At 39.5% G+C, this 16984-nt stretch overlaps 1 protein-coding gene across 1 annotated transcript in view; it reads right to left on the bottom strand.

Annotated features, from left to right (window-relative positions):
* The window catches only part of epha3 (eph receptor A3), a 130472-nt gene that overhangs the window by 17972 nt on the left and 95516 nt on the right, over positions 1 to 16984 (bottom strand). Inside the window, exons 11-15 of the mRNA XM_079881675.1 lie at positions 14745 to 14930; positions 10969 to 11030; positions 7494 to 7703; positions 2464 to 2613; positions 563 to 756 (exon numbers count right to left, since the gene is read on the bottom strand). Coding sequence (XP_079737801.1) covers positions 563 to 756; positions 2464 to 2613; positions 7494 to 7703; positions 10969 to 11030; positions 14745 to 14930 — 802 coding nt within the window. The remainder of the gene's footprint in view (positions 1 to 562; positions 757 to 2463; positions 2614 to 7493; positions 7704 to 10968; positions 11031 to 14744; positions 14931 to 16984) is intronic.

A 16984-nucleotide genomic window follows, 5' to 3' on the forward strand; every position in this document is an offset into this window, starting at 1 on the left:
AAAGTGTCAAACCATTACAAAATAGACCAGGGGTATTGTCATGCTGGAAGAGAAAAATTATCTTTCCCAAACTATTATCACAAAGACAAATCAGGGGCTCTTGACAAACCCGTTACCCAGAAGTCTACTGTATACTTTTGGCCATGTTGTGTATAATACTTTAAATAACATTAGTACTGCATTCTGGATACTGGAGAAACAGGATGTCAGCACATGTTTATCACAAACACTGCCTGTCTGAGGACTGTTTCTGCAAACTGGCTCCATAAATAAACTGATTTTGTCTAGAAAAATAATCTGTAGAAAATGTTGAGGTCTTATGTACATCTTAATCATAACTGTAAGTGACCAGCTGTAGGAGTGTGTGATTATTCTAGACCTGAGGGGAAGACACGAATTAGAGTTCAGGAGGAAGAGAAACATTTCCTCTCATTAGGGATCATGAGAAGTTGATCTGAGCGTGACAAAGCAGAAGAAAGAGCGAAAGGCAATTTGGGATCAGAACAAGCATCTAAAACTCGGTCAAAAGGCAGTCCTCCTGGGTACGAGAACAGCAACGTACCTGGACGCAGTGCTGGCCGTGATTTTAAGACTGCTGGGGTTGCGGATGAGCTTATCCAGGATGCTGACGATCTGCTCAAATTTGGGCCGGTTGTTTCGGTCCTTCTGCCAGCAGTCCAGCATCAGCTGGTAAAGGGTAGCAGGGCATTCCATGGGCGGGGGAAGACGATAGCCCTCATCCACCGCTTTTATCACCTGAGGCACATACGAAAATATCGTCAAGCTGAAGTTCTGTCATTCTGTCTAAAGGTGTAGTCACATTAGCAAAACGTTGGTGAAATTTTGTCAATGTTGAAATTCCTTGAGATTTGTCTATTGTCAAAAGTATATCAATGTATGATATACTATTGCTCACACAGAAGTCACTATCAAAACAAGCAGCTTTCTGTTGGTCAAAGCGGCAAACTCATCTGCCCCCATTGCAAAATCTTTTGCCCTCATGCGAAATTCCTGTTTTCATGAATTCCCATTAAAAATGACTGGATTTCACCCATGAAAATTTGCCGTACATTGGTAAATGTGACCGTACCTTAACATCACTCCTCTCCTATCACAAGATTGGAAAAACACATAGAGTGGGTGAGTAAATTATGTAAAAATTTCCATTTTTGGGTGAACAATTTCCTTCAAAATATGAGGTACTGTAATTTGCTGAACTATTTTCTTCAATTTCCTGTCTTTTGAGTGCCTAAGTCGGGACATATTCCTTCCTCTTCCCCAATGTCACCATGCAGTACGATAAAACAAAAATAAAGCATATCCGTCCATGCAACAACACAAAATCAGCTGCCCCAGAACTGTGACTCCCTTTTGCTTTTCATCACTTGATCATCGGAACTGCCACAATCCAGTTCAAATAAACTCTCAGGGTCTTATTTGCTCAGGGTGAAGTTACTGAACTGCAGCAATTAGGCCACTGCGCAGGGTCAGTGCTAAAGAACTAATAACATTATCAACACAACAAGATTTCATAACAAACCACTACACATTAAACACAATTCCACACATGGCTCTTGTTCTTAACTTTCTGTAAAACCTATAGCATTTCTCTCTGCCTGTGAATCGAAAAGAACATTTTCACCATTGGCTGCTTAATGTGTGTTTGGTTTTATGTCTTTGTGAAGCTGAGTTTTCCTTTTTTGTTTTTTCTTTACTTAATAAGAGCAGTTTAGAACAGCATGAATGGTCTAGCCATGCTGTTCAACAGCAAAAGTAGCTTGGTTGCTGGTTGATCAAGAAAAATCTTGCTGGTTTAATTATATTGATCACCCAGTAAGGAAAATTCTGTCATTATTTACTCACCCCCAACTCAGTCATTTCAAACTCTTAGTGGCTGTTCACACAGAGCATGTTTTTTTGCAGTCAACTTCATTGGTTTTCTGTAAACATTCCCTAGATCAGGGTTCCCAAAGGTTTTTTTTTTTTTTTTTTTTTGTCAGCCACACTTCTTAGATGTAAAATTATCGGGCCAATGGCCAGGGTTTTTTGGCACACCGAATACCTTGGTCCAAAGCAGGCCAATTGGGGCTTTAGGAGTGGTCATGAACAAAGGCGGGGTTTACCTGAAAAGGCCCACTTTGCCACCTCATACATTTATACGATTTTTAAACAAACAAAACAAACCACTTTTATGATTTATTTCCACACAAAATCTGTTACTCCATTTTAATGTTCAATAAAAACATAAATTCTTTCTTCAATCATACATTATGGGAGTAGTGAAAAGCAAATGCTTCTTAGGGTATGCCTTTTGCCCCGTTGTACCAGTATTTTTTCAGTGGAACACAAAATGCACATTTTTGTAAGACTCTTTAAATCAAATCAAACATTGAACATATGCCACACTGATCTACTTTGGCATGGAAGACATCGGATTGCTTTGCTGACAGCTGCTCTACTCACGTCCTGATTGGACATCTCCCAGTAAGGTCTTTCTCCGTAAGACATGACCTCCCATAGGACAATCCCATAGCTCCATACGTCACTGGCCGAGGTAAACTTACGATAGGCGATGGCCTCTGGTGCGGTCCATCGGATTGGAATCTTGCCACCCTATAAACAGACAAAATCCATCTGTCAAGGAAACATATTGCCATCTGTGACAATATCCAAACAAATATTTTGGAATAACAAGCATGCACTCTAACTTTCATATGCCAAATCATGTAATCTGTATGTATCAGTGTTTAAAACAGCCCATATGTAAAGTGTCAGAGCTGGTAGAACGGGGATTTTTGAGAGTTCCATGCATCTAATTAATGAACATTTGAAATAAGCTCTGAGGTACTATTAAGATTTGATCGTGTTTGAAACGGGATTGACTATACAACAAGCGTAGCCGTTCAAAGTATACTCCATTTGAAAGCGCTACATGAACGCAGGAGGTTGACACATGTGCTCTAGAAAGTTTCATCTTTGTCTAGTGTCTGCGCTATTTTTCTCCAGAAGTTATGACCGATACAAATAGCTTTGTATTCTCATAACCCCCCTCACAAAAGCACTTGTCAATGCAGGCGTCAGTTGTTGTTGCGGTCTCTGGTATTTTGTTGTTGTTCCGTCTCTTTAGTTTAGTTTTTCTACTGTGAAACAATGGCCCGGACCAGTTGCCACCAACTGATTAGAGCAAAACAAATTCAATGCGCATGTGCAAAGTACACAAGGTTAAAAAAATTGGGCAACGCGCTTACTAATCTGGTGGCGAAATTTTTGTATGCATGTAAATATAGTATAGTAATATAGTGTATATACTCTAAACGACTTCACATATGACAATGCATGTATTGTGTTTGACTGCAATAGTGTGGATGAATGAAACTGAAGCTACACAGAGTGAAAAAAAAATCTCTTTCACATCTTAAATGTTTCTGCTAGACATAAATGAGGTTACATTAACATCAAGACGAGGCTTTTGCTCAAGTCTCCTGCTTCACACACTTTTTTTCTTGAGACAGAAAATTCTAACCCTCTCACAATGGTCTCCTAATTTTGGAAGAGATCTCATCATCATCATCACATACTAGCTGGAGACTCTGGATCGCTCACATTTGTCTGCACACTTACATATAATTAAATAGAGTAAAGGATATGCGTATTTGGCGTGCTGTCCGAGGGGAGGGCTCCGAGCTCGGAATTTGGCCAGAACCCAGAGTACTCCCGCATCCCAGGTTTGGGATAGGAGTAGTAAGTGAGGAGATGGGGTGGTGGAGGGATGCTGGAAAACTGTCATAGAACAGCGGTAAAAACTGCTGTACATATATCTCCTGATGTTAATTGAGTTGACTGGATCAGCTCCTCCCATGATAATTAGGTTACTTATCTGAATGTGCTCCTTCCGAACTTTATTAATAAAACATCATATCCGGAAAGATCTCAACAACATCACACACTGTGCTCATATTTTTCTCCTTAGCTAGAGACACTGGATCGCTCACATTTGTTTCCTTTAAAGTTTCAAAAGAGATCTCAACAAGATCATCCGACATCTCTGTGCACATAACCCATATCCGACAGTTACTTGCTGTTTCTTTGTGATTGTGAAAATTGTTTCTACACCTTTTTTTTCAGTGAACTATTCTATCTTTGCTCATGGTTTGTGGTAGACCACCACCTTCATCGATCCTGTCCTCAGCTCTGAAAGCTGGCTGGGCTTGTTTCATGTGCTCAGGTCCACTTTCTCTGAGGACCTGCTTTGTATTTACCCAGCTCGGCTGCTGGGGTAACTCTACACTCAACCTTCATGAAGGAGGTAGACTGAGAGAGAACAGGGTAGAGCCAAAGCCAACCAGCAACCTGGCCAAGTCACACAATTCCTACCCCACATTCTCCAAACACAAGTCCTTTAAAAAATAAACTCACTTGTGCACAGGCCTCCCCATTGAGTGCGTACAAACAGTCCCTGCAAGATCACTGCTAATGAATGTAAAATGTGACACAATGTATCCTTTTGGTTTAATAGAAGTAGAAAGTGAAAGTTGCCAGCATTCTTGTGGGTTTGAGGTTCTTATAGCCGCACAATGATGCAGTGGGGGGTCTAGTTGTAACGGTGAAAACATACATTTACATTGGCTGTCTGACTAACACAAGTACAACCCAAGCAATTTGGGTTTATCTAACTAATAACATGTTGGACTTCCCCTCCCCAGCATATGCTATATATCAGTGTAACACTTATGTTAGGTGACACTTGTATTGGTAATTTAAGCAGCAATACCTCTTCAAGCCTCACATGCTGTAGATTTATGCCCGACTCTAAGTGTATATATGCATTAGTTATCTCTTCTGATAATGAATGCTGCTCTTAAGGATGAGACTGACAAATATGGTTATTAATCCCAGGGAATAACGTTCAGACATGCTGGCTGAGAGGAGACAGTGAGCTACATTGGTCAACCATGGCCTGGCCCACACAGAATGTGCTCTGCAGATTTCTGGAGAATTGGGAAGCCCATCATTTACAAAGTTCTACACATGCCTTGTTCCTTCTGTGTCTTGGTAATGCTTTCAGCTACAAAAAGAGTGAATTTCTCTCAACACTGTTTAACAAATTTCACCTTATTTAAAATCCTTCCACAAATTGAGTTTAGATTCTGTCTGGCTGTAATCACGGCTGAGAGAACATTCGGTTAAGGCTTGCTAATAAAGCACTAAAACACACTCCTTTCCCAAATCTAACAAACAAACAAACAAACAAACAAACAAACAAACATACATACATACATCCATACATACATATCCATCCATCCATCCTCTATCTATCTTTAAACTTTTGAATGGCAGTGTACAGTTTAGAGCATCTCTCAATCGTCTCAGACCAATTTGAAATCACTGAGATAAATGTTAAACATATAATAATTGATGAAGGGCTATTGAATTAGCCTATTTGAAAATAACGCACACCCGAGATGGTAGTGCGGCCACACCACAAAGTGAAATGATGTTCAGATGTTTTATTTCAAGACATTTGTTTCAGAAAACCTGGGTTATGACAGTAACCTATTGTTCTCTTTCATCATCTCGTGTTCAAGATCCACCTATGGGAGGGACATGGACAGCTTCCCGATTGCCCAATACACTCACAGTAAGGTTCTGTAAGCCAGAGAAAGACGGTCACCCAAAGGGGTGGTGCCTGAAACGTCCCATAATCATGAACCCGCCATACAGATGCACACACATAACTGCTGTGTACAGGCAGGACATGAAACGTGTGTGGCACACACAAGAGAAGGAAGGATTAAGATGACCCAAATGTGCTACCGAGGTTCTGGTGACATCCAGTAGTAAAGCACTTGGTAGTTGACGACGGTAGTTGTCGTCACATAGTTGCTGCATCAATGCGACGACGTGGCCAAACGGGGAGCCCGCGATGCGCCTCTTCTCACTGTCAGGGAGGCCCGACAGGTTCAGCCAAAGTGCGCGCTCTCCCACCACAGAAAGCGCCATGGAGCGCCCACAGGTTTGGATGGCCTGACAAGTGTTACGGAGGACAAGGTCATTAACAGTAAGCCTGGTAAGCGGAGAGGAGGGAGGAGACATTCAGGGCCCTGACAGCCAAGGCTGAGGATCTATAAGCGGCCTGGTGCACAGAGGCAGAAAAAGGGTCCGTCTTGTTAGGCAAGACTAGCTTCCGGGGAGTGAGCAGCCCACCCTGGACTGGGTTGAGGTGCTTGGCGATCGATGGCTCGATAGTGGGGGATCACCCATGCCGAGAGCCGCCATATCCTTCACCTCTAGACCCACAAGACCGTGTTTGAGATCGAGCGGGTCGATCCAGTTGTGCCTCATGTGCTTCTCACACGCTGGGAGGATGGGGAAGACCAGGACCGGGAGGGGGTCCCAGCACTTTCCCGTCATAAATGTCCCTTCCCTGGTCGGTGGCGCTCTGTGGAGCCGGCCACTCAATGTTGAGGCGAGCGGCCACTCACTCATACACTTCCAGGAGGATGGACTGAGGCAAGGCCATGGGGGCATTGGCCTGGGGAACGCGAGAGGGCAGGATGGCCTCCTCGTCCTCTAGGACCCCGAGAAGGTCCGCGTCGTCATCATCACCAGAACCGGACGGTTCGTCGATGAGTGGGAGGTTGCCCGCAAAGATATCCTCTTCGGGGAATGCAGGATTGGGTTGGTCAGCCCAGATGAGAGATGTCGCGCCCCGGGAGGGCCCCGGTAGCGTGTCTTCGTCACCACCATGTCCCCCATCCGAGTCAGAAAAGCCGAGCTCGACACACTGGGTCGCGGCAAATTTAAGGCGGCGTCGCAGGATTTTTTTCGGCAGCATCAGGCAATGACTGCAGTTCTCCGGGTTCTCCAAAGCCTCTTCCGCATGCTTGAGGCACAAGCAGACCACGCAGAACGGGTGAAGGTCCTTTGCGGCAATCAGTGCACCACACGCAGCCGGGCAGGCATGTGTACATGTGTACAGCATGTACATTAAACGTAATTTTGTGGCAAAAAAATATAAACATGGAAATAAGTTGTCGTTTTTATCCTATTGTTTACTATAGTTATTTGATTGGTCAGTGTCATTATTGGTTTTAGTTTTTGCTGTTGTAGGCTGTAAGGAACTTTGAAATAACTAAAATCATTTGGCGAAGTAATATGGACGTGTAATGCGGTCAAAACCTGCCTGTAACTACTTTAGCTGTGTGTTTCCAAGAAAATAATAGCACATATTAGAATGTCCGACAACCAATCAGATTCATGCATTCAACAACTCTGTAGTATTAGGTGAAAATAAGTTCATATTGACATCGTTTGAACGTAGTCAAAAAGGCAACTGGAGTATATTTCAACTTCCAAAAAATGTCAAGTTGAAATATTATGGGACATGACATTTAAATAGATAAAACATGTAAATCCATCTCATTTGTTATTGCTTATTGTTTAAGCTTATTGATTTGACTGCTGAACTGACAACAAAAGTGAGTGTGACTTACTCTTGTAGTGTAGGCAGCTTCTGGGTCGTCCTCCAGAACTCTGGACAAGCCGAAGTCTGACACTTTACACACTAGGTTGCTGTTGACCAGGATGTTGCGAGCGGCCAAGTCTCTGTGCACATAACCCATATCCGACAGATACTTCATACCAGATGCGATGCCACGTAGCATGCCCACCAGCTGAATCACTGTGAACTGGGCGTCGTGTTTCTGACAGAGACGGGAAGAAGGGAAAAGTCAAATAAGGTGTTTTATATCTACTGTATAAACAGAAGTCATGCTATGGGTTATAAAACACAATGGAAAATTGGTGACTCATATCTCAAAACACTGCCTGACTTTTCCAAAGACATCTGTCATGAGCTAACTCCATCTCACGACTCATGAAATGGTTTTGCTGAGAGTAGCAGATCCTTGACTTAATAAATATGAGCGTTTGACTGTCTTTGCTGGTTTTATCCACAGTGTGCTGCAACTTGTTGAAGAATATAAATAGGATGTACACAAGAACACATCGCTGACTGCATATCTGAACTGAAGCCCACTGGCAGGCTCACAGTGTTTACACTGCTGCGTGTGAATAGGCCTTTTATACGAAGAATGATATGCTCAGGACTTGGAGATAAACACCATGGGAGGAAGCGCTTCAGTAGGAGAGGGAGAGACTGGCCGGATGAGTGAGATAGCATTGATTTGTCAGGGAGCTCTGGAGAAATGGCTTTCTATACCAAAGAGAGGCAAACTGCAGTTTTAAAGCAATAGTTCCAAAAAGTTTTTCACTCATCTACATGTAATGTCCAAACCGGTATGACTTTATTTCTTCCGTACGACATAAAAGGCACAATTTTAAAGAATGTTCTGGTAAATATTTTACTAGCAGTTACAATAAATACGAATCAGTGAAATTTTACTATCATTAATATACTACTATATTTTTTTGTTAATATTTTGAATTAGATTTTTTTGTATTTTAATTTTAATTAAAGTTTTAGTCATTTTGTTGTGTTTTTATCATTTTTATTTGTTCGTTTGTATGTTTAAATTTAAAACAATTGTCTGTATAGTTAATATTAATGTTAGTTTTCAGTTTTAGTTTATTTAGTTTTAACTATTTTAGTACTCCAATATATATATATATATATATTCTTCTCACACAAAGCTAAAGCTTATTATTTCAAAAGATTTGATCTATACTGCATAGGTCACATGAACAACTTTTATGATTTTGAAGCTCAAGTCAGTTTTGAATCTCCAGTCCCCATTCAGTTTTCACTTTTGTGTTCCACAGAACAAAGAAAATCATACAGGTCTGGAACGACATGAGGAGTAAACAATGTCAAATCCTGTATTGTTGTTTGATCTATTTCTCTTGTTTCTCATTGTGAGTTTTGCTCTTTCTTCCTTTCATTCCTTGTCTCTGTCCACTCTGTTTTCACTTGCTTTCTATGTGAGTGTTTATGTACTGCATACAAACTAAGTTTGGATTAAAATAAATCCTGGACCACCTGGAAGAGAAAGGAGCTCAGAGAGGTTCAAAGGCTTGCTAATAATAGTGACGAGCAGTGGCGAGGAAGCGTGTTGGAGGGAGGATGACAGATCTCTTTGATAGAGTGCAGGCCAGGCTGCAGTGCGCAGGAAATTGCTGCAGAACACTGCAACTTTTCTCTCATTTAGGAGTGGGATCCTGTGCAGACACACGTGGAACGAGTTCATATAGGTCTGGCTAATTCCATGTCTTGTTTGCTCAGGTTGTTTTAATAATCTGCCTTTGCATACTCATTTCAGTAGAGTGTATCAGTTAGTGTCCACTTTTTCGATGCTCTTGATTTCTGGAAGTTTTTTGCTAGTTCATCCCCTGCCCAAGACCCCCAAATTAATCAAGTGACAGTAAAATAATTTATAATGTTACAAAACATTTCTATTTCAAACAAATTCTGTTCTTTTGAACTTTTTATTCATCAAAGATGCCTGAAAGAAAAAAGTATCAAATCAGTATATTAGAATTATTTCTGAAGGATCATGTGAATCATTCTGTGATCATGTGAAAACTGAGTAAGGGCTGCTGAAAAGACAACTTTTCCATTATAGAAATAAATTGCATTAGAAAATATAGTAAACAGTTATTTTAAATTTTAATAATATTTCACAACATAAATGTTTTTACTGTATTTTTGATCAAATAAATGCAGCCTTGGTGATCATATAAGAGATTTATAAGAGAAAAATAAGTTTTGAGACTTATACGTTTTCGACTTCTCTGATTGGTGGATCTCTCTTCAAGATTATGGGTAGCGTAGTTTTCCACTAGGCTCTTTTTAACACAATTTTTTAAAGATGAAGTTTAAAACACACCGACTTGTGGCTTCTATATCACACTGGAGTTCATGGTAAATAGATATAAATCTCTCAATGGAGAAAATTATTAGGATTTTTACTTACATAGCCCAAATGTTTCACTCCACGATCACACTGTATATTTATTATTCATTGTAGTGCCCACGTCTAAACCACTGGACATTTACAAACTCTGCATCGAACCTCTAAATAAATGGTTACACTCCTGGATAAAAATTAATTTGTTCCAAATTTTCTGTTATTTTTATGAGGGCAAGCTCCATCCAATGCATCAAATTCTGCTGTGTTCATTTTGTTCTACAAATAGCAGATTGTCTGGCATGCCCTGATGGTGGTAAACTGTTGAAAAATGACACAAAGCTGATAAATTCATATGTCAGGTGTATAGGAGCCAAGGCAGGATGGTCACAGCCAAAGGTTAAGCTGACCCATTTAATGATCTCATTAGCGCATTTATCAGCACTTTTCAGATGGGCCATCCTACAGCCTGTTGTTTGCTTGTTTATTTTCGCAGTGTGAGCGATGGGCTAAGAGGAAGTCATCTGAAGGACAGAGCATGCCCAGTCTGTTTAACTGGCACGGAAGGGTTGGCAGGCGGCGAGCCAGTCTCTCCAGTGCCGTTTCAGTCTGATCGCAAGCAAATCCACGTTCTCTATGAGCGTTTCTTCTGAGCACAAGCCTGGTCTGTTCTGTGTGAGAGAATGAGGCCATTGTGCACATAGGCTCAAGTGAAATTCAGACACTACAAAGCACTTGAAACACAGGTAGTGTCAGTGTCTATTTAAAGAGGCCTGTGCCTAGGCTACGAATACCAATGTGATGAATTTGGGTGATGTTGAACACAAAGGCACCGTCGAAAAAAAAACAATATTTCCGCAGCAAATAGAGACATAGGTGAGGCAGTGGAGAGCAATTTGTGTCTATTTGTACAAATGAGAATAAAATGTTGAGAGAGCTTGGGAGAATTGAAGGCATGCTGTGATAAGCAGGTACTGTGAGAATGCAGGAGAGGCTAAGACGCAGATGGGTTTTTAAATGATTTTAGGATGAGCCCTCTGTGCTTTTCTTCTGTTCATACATAATGGAGTCTCATTAAATGTGCTCAGTGTGTCACACTCACTCGCAGGAAGCCATCCAAGGAACCGTTCTCCATGTACTCGGTCACTATCATCACGGGTTTACCTGAGGAGAGAGAGAATTCAGACATGACTTAGTCTAATCGAGAAAAGATGTGCCAAAATTGAGCTGTGCTTTTTTGTAATGCTGTCATTTCTTTTGGAAGGTTAAATTACCCAATTTGCAAACTAATGAGCTTATGTTGGACAAAAGAAAACATCTTCAAAGACAGACATTTTCAAGAAAAAAAAATAAATAATTCAAAGGCATGGATAAGTTTGACCGAACGTTTAGATATATATGCTTAGCATAACTACTTTCAAAGTTATTTCAATGATGACACTGAAGAGATTTATGAGCGAACTGGTCATGAAACCTGCCAAGAACATTTTTTTTTCATCACGATAATTATGCAAATTACTCTACAAAAATACACTACTGTTCAAAAGTTTGGGGTCGGTAAGTTTTTCTGAAAGAAGTCTCTTATGTTCACCGAGGCTACAGTTATTTGATCAACAATACAGTAAAAACAGAGCTGTTGTGAAATATTATCATAATTTAAAATAACTCCATCTTATAATTTAAAATAACTTCATTCTACATATATTTTAAAATGTAATTTATTCCTGTGGCGCAAAGCTGAATGTTCAGCATCATTACTGCAGTCTTCAGTGTCACATGATCATTCAGAAATGATTTTACAGTATTTTTTAATTACAGTAATGAAAAATCGGCATTGATAATAATGGGAATTGCACAAAAAAACTGAAAACAAAAAACAATAAAACGAAGGGAAATAATTGCCATGAAATTGCAGAAAATCTTAGTAGGCTTTAATACATTATATTTAAAAACATTTAATTTTTATTTTATTTTGGGCTGAAATGTGACCTGGACGAGTTCCTGACAGGTTTCCTGAGATTCACTGAGATGTGGGTGTTATAAAAGGCTCTGGGTTAAGCAGCTAAATCTTTCTTATAGAGTTTAAGAGGGTGAACACAGATCAGGTTGTTGGCTACACACCAGGTTTTCAACACATTTTTGTCTGAAGCCCATAACAAGAGCAGGGGTGTCGGAGTAGAGGTGCACCTCTTCACATGACACCTCTGACACCACAAGGTCACCGATCATAACCATGACTTACTGGGACTTCAGGTAAATGAGAGTTTCCTGCAGGATGAAAAGAGTCTTGGACTGAACTTGAACGGACCACAAGGTCAACTGTCACTGTCTGACAGCTTTATTTTCTCTGTCCTGCTGCTCGTAAATCACCGGTTTTATCATCTGCACTTTATCTGTGCCTTATTTCAAAGCCTGTACATAAAAAACGACTTTATATCAATAATAGCCTTATGACCAGCCTGTGTTGTCACGATATGTACGTGCAGAAGTCATAATTTAGTCTTTTTTCTCCTCCCAGTGTCCCGACAGCTGACAGCAGAGCACTGTGATGAATGGAATTTATGAAATGTGTGTGATTAGAATGAGTGGAGAAGAGCAACACTGCACAACTCATGAATATAACAGTCTTGCTCACATCAAGTTGATGAACAGTGCAAAAGTATTTGCGTCTTAAAAATTAGATTAATTTACTTGGGAACTCGGGTATCACAATAGGAAAGAAAAGACTATTGCGAGAAAAAAAGGCAGAATTGCGAATTTATTTCTCGCAATTGTGAATTTATATCTCGCAATTTTGAGTTTATATCTCGCAATTCTGACTTTCTAACATGCAATTGCGACTTTATATATCACGCAATTCTGACTTTATATCTCGCAATTCTGAGAAATTGCGAGAACTGCGAGATGTAAACTCGGAATTGTAAGATAAAAAGTCACAATTATCTTTTACAATGTTTTATTCTGTGGTGGACACAAGCTTCCATAACTTTCAGTGTTTTACTGCGCACATTTAAAACATTACACAAACTGTAATGGACCAGTCTTAAGATTTCAGTTAAGTTGTTTTATGGTTTCTGATAGCAAAAAAATCCATCCTCCTGAAACCACACATCTATCCTGTAAACTTTTGATCCTGAAATCCCGCTCGTAATCAGTATCCCGGCCCCGCCGTCTCTGTGAAGCAGCAATTGCCGCTCCACAAATATTTAGCCTTACGCAGGGCCAAAATCAGCAGGTTAAATGGGGTGTGAAAGTCTCTGGATTATTAAGAATTAACAGGGCAGAGTTAATAAATCACATCACGTCAGAGGCTGAAGACACTTGCCAACCTCCTCTGGCCCCACGCCCCTTACCCGGCACCCCAGACTTACTTTCAAACACACGCAATGTGCACCACCTCCCTAAATACACACACACACACACACGCACGCACACACACACACACACTACAAAGCCTCGTTCCTTCCCAGCAACAGCCACATTTGACAGTCATTTACAATGAAGTTTCCCATTATTTACAGTCAAAAACTCTGAAGCCTGAGCACAGTAAGATTTACTCAACCAACATAATCCTCATTTTATGAGGAATTATGGACATGAAAGGAAACCGTGGCATTCCTTTCAGAATACTACTTAAAATAGAATGAAACAAAACTTGTTCGGGAACAGAATGTTTTTCACTACTGAGTAAAACATTTGAGGATTTTTTTTAAGTTTGCCTGAATGAAAACAAAATAAAGACTAAAATAAAACATCTTATTTTAATATACTTTTTATATTTAAAATGTAACATATGTATAATTATTTAAAAAAAAAAAAAAAAAAAAAAACTTTACTTGTACTTCAACAAATAAAAAACTTCAAAACTTTTCAAAAACTTCAACATATGCTTTTGAACAATATATACTGCGAAATGCCCTATTTAAATTAACTGAAACATCAATTGTTTTTATGGTGTTTTTTATGGTGTTGTTTTTTTCATTGTTTTTATTTGTATAGGGTAAAATACTTTCATCCATCGTTTTAATATGCAAAGACTATTAGTACATTTGTAGGTTGATGTGGCCAAAATGTCCCAGAAAAATCAGGCTGCACACAATCAGGCTACGCACATCATAGTTTTTTTTTTTTTTTTTTTTGTGAGCATGTGCAAGTGACTGAATGCTCAAATATCAAATATATTGAAGACGCCAAATATATAATGAAGATGTCATCTGTGCTCTCCGTCAATGGAATACACTTCGAGGCTTGCACACTCAAGCAGTCTGTTTGAAGTTAGATAAGGTAAAGTGCGAACAATTTTTTTTTCTTCCTATTTTCGCCTATGAGTCCCTGAAGAGGATTGTGGGATGGATTAGAGAATTTCGCTTTGATCATGCTACATAATAAAGACTGATCTAGGGAGATTTACAACCACAGGTGATTTACAACCCTGTGTGAATTGTCTCTCGTGCTGGACATTGGCCCAACGTTACAAGAAAGAGGTCAATAAAAAAGTGGCTTTCTGTGCAATGGATTTGCCAACTTAATGACATTCACTAATATTCCATAACTGGAAACAGCTAATGTTTAATATGAGATACTCCCAAAAGGACGAGCTCTGAACTAACATCTCAAAAAAAAATCTAAACATGATAAATGATACAGAACAGATTCAAATCCGAACAGATTCAACTCACTGTAGAGCACAGGAGAATTATCACATGCTTTTCATATAGATGCAGCAAAAAACAAAACAAAACAAAAAAACACCTAAATCATTCATCTTTCTCCTTTTAACATGGAATATTAGAAGTATTAGAACTAAAGTATTAGAAATAAATTGTAAACAGGTGGGCGCACTGAATGTGTTTAGTCAGTGAGTGGAATGTTACTTACTTCGTGTGACCACACCCTCCAACCTGATGATGTTGGGGTGGTCAAACTGCCCCATGATGCTCGCTTCACTGAGGAAGTCCCGTCTCTGTTTCTCTGTGTATCCGGCTTTCAGAGTCTTGATGGCCACACAGATCTCCTTCTTAGACGGGAGCTTCAGTCGGCCACTGCACACCTCTCCAAACTCCCCTGGTGAGAGACGCTTATTTTAGAGATAATTAAAGCTGACAGGAGAAGCACTGATTTCTCTTCTAATTAAACTGTATTCATGCTTATTACCTCTCCTGACTGCAGTTGATAGATTTAAGAATTACATCTAAGCTTTGACTGTCTAAGAAACAAAGCATTATCTGTGGGAAAATAGGAAAAAACGTGGTACAATGTTTTGGTACAATGTGCACATAAAGAGTGTTTTTTATGTGGGTTGGAAAGAAATATATAACATTGTTTTCTGCCATTTTTTATTTTAGATTATTAAATGCAGCACTGTGTTTTACATAATTTGTGTATATTTTCTGTAAAAATATGTTTTAAATCTATAAAAACATACAGATCCTTCATAGGTTTATACTACCATTCAAATATTTGTGAAGGATCTTGTGACACTAAAGAGTAATAATGGTGAAAATTTTGCCTTGCCATCACATAAATAAAGTACACTTTATAATATATTAAAATATAAGAGTCATTTTAAATTATAATAATATTTCACAATATTACTGTTTTCACTGTATATCAGCCTTTGTGTTTAGGACACATATGACTAGTCAGTATTTTTTTTATTTTTTTTTTAAGGTTGGGGCACAATGATGATCCTAGCCTTAAAGGCATAGTTCACCAAATAATGAAAATTTGATGATTATTTACTCACCCTCATGTCGTTCCAAACCCTTTAGACCTTCATTCATCTTCAGAACACAAATAAAGATCTTTTTGATGAGATCTGAGAGCTTTCTGTTTCTACATTGACAGCTACGCAACTACCACTTTGACGCTTCAAAAAGTTCATAAAGAGATCGTAAAACTAATCCATATTAATTGAGCAGTTTAGTCCAAATTTTCTGAAGAGACTCGATCGCTGTGTATGATAAACAGATTTAATTTATGATTTTATTCACATATAAACATTGTTCAGTGAGCAGAAAAAGAAGTTCAACCAAAACTGCTTGACTCGCGAAAACAAACATCATTGGTTCTTGCTGAAGCTCAAACGTGCTGCGTAACATTAGAATGAACCTCATTGGTTCTCGCACGTCAAGTGAACATGCTTGAGCTTCCGTTTACCACAACTGATATGTGAGCTGATGAATGTTTTTATGTGAATAAAAGCCTAAATTCAATCTTTTCATTTTGGACTAAACTGCTCAATTTATATGGATTAGTTTTACGATCTCTTTATGAACTTTTTGAGGCATCAAAAGTGGTAGATGCGTAGCTGTCAATGGAGGGAAAGACAGCTCTCAGATTTCCTCAAAAAGATCTATCATTTGTGTTCCAAAGATGAACAAAAGTCTTATAGGTTTGGAACGAGATGAGGGTGAGTAATTAATGGCAGAATTTTCATTGTTGGGTGAACTAAACCTTTAAATTGATTAGTAGGGCACATGCGCAGGTGTAAGGCAAACTTCAAAGCCCTCAGCAGGGGTTCAGATCTCCACAATGGACAATGTTGACAGAGACTTGGATGGACATTTGGGTAAAGATGATGTCACCACCTAGACATCCAGGCCAGGGCCATGTCCTGTTTGCAGAATTCGATGTGCAATTACTTTATTTCCCATGCAAGTTTAAAGAGATGGGTGAAATCCAGGATTGATGTCTGGAAAAAGTTAGCCGGAATAATTGCAAGCTGTCTAAACAACCGCCACGCTGGACTTGGCCAGCGCTCAGATGATGCTGACCATCTTAAATATCAACCTGGCTTAATCCTCAGCAGTGATCGCTCTGATAAGCTTTGCAGATAAATGAAGATCTACCAAAACCATGCTAATAGATCATTTTCCAAGTCACCTTTTTGCACCTTTGTATCACTTGCCAAAGTGTATGAAAGTTGCAAAATGCAGAAGTGACATTTGAACCAGGGAACGTGCTTATTTGTAGTGCGTAAGCCCTGATGTTTGTATGCCGACAGTACGGTGGTGCATCAAAAGTGAACGGTTCCTTTATTTGCTAGGCTCTGCTGCATTGTCTATAGAGCCATGAATCACAAGGCATTATCTTGATATGTGCTTCGCTGTTAAAGA

The sequence above is a fragment of the Squalius cephalus genome, assembly GCF_949319135.1.
Source record: "Squalius cephalus genome assembly, chromosome: 9".
In the NCBI taxonomy this organism is placed as follows: domain Eukaryota; kingdom Metazoa; phylum Chordata; class Actinopteri; order Cypriniformes; family Leuciscidae; genus Squalius; species Squalius cephalus.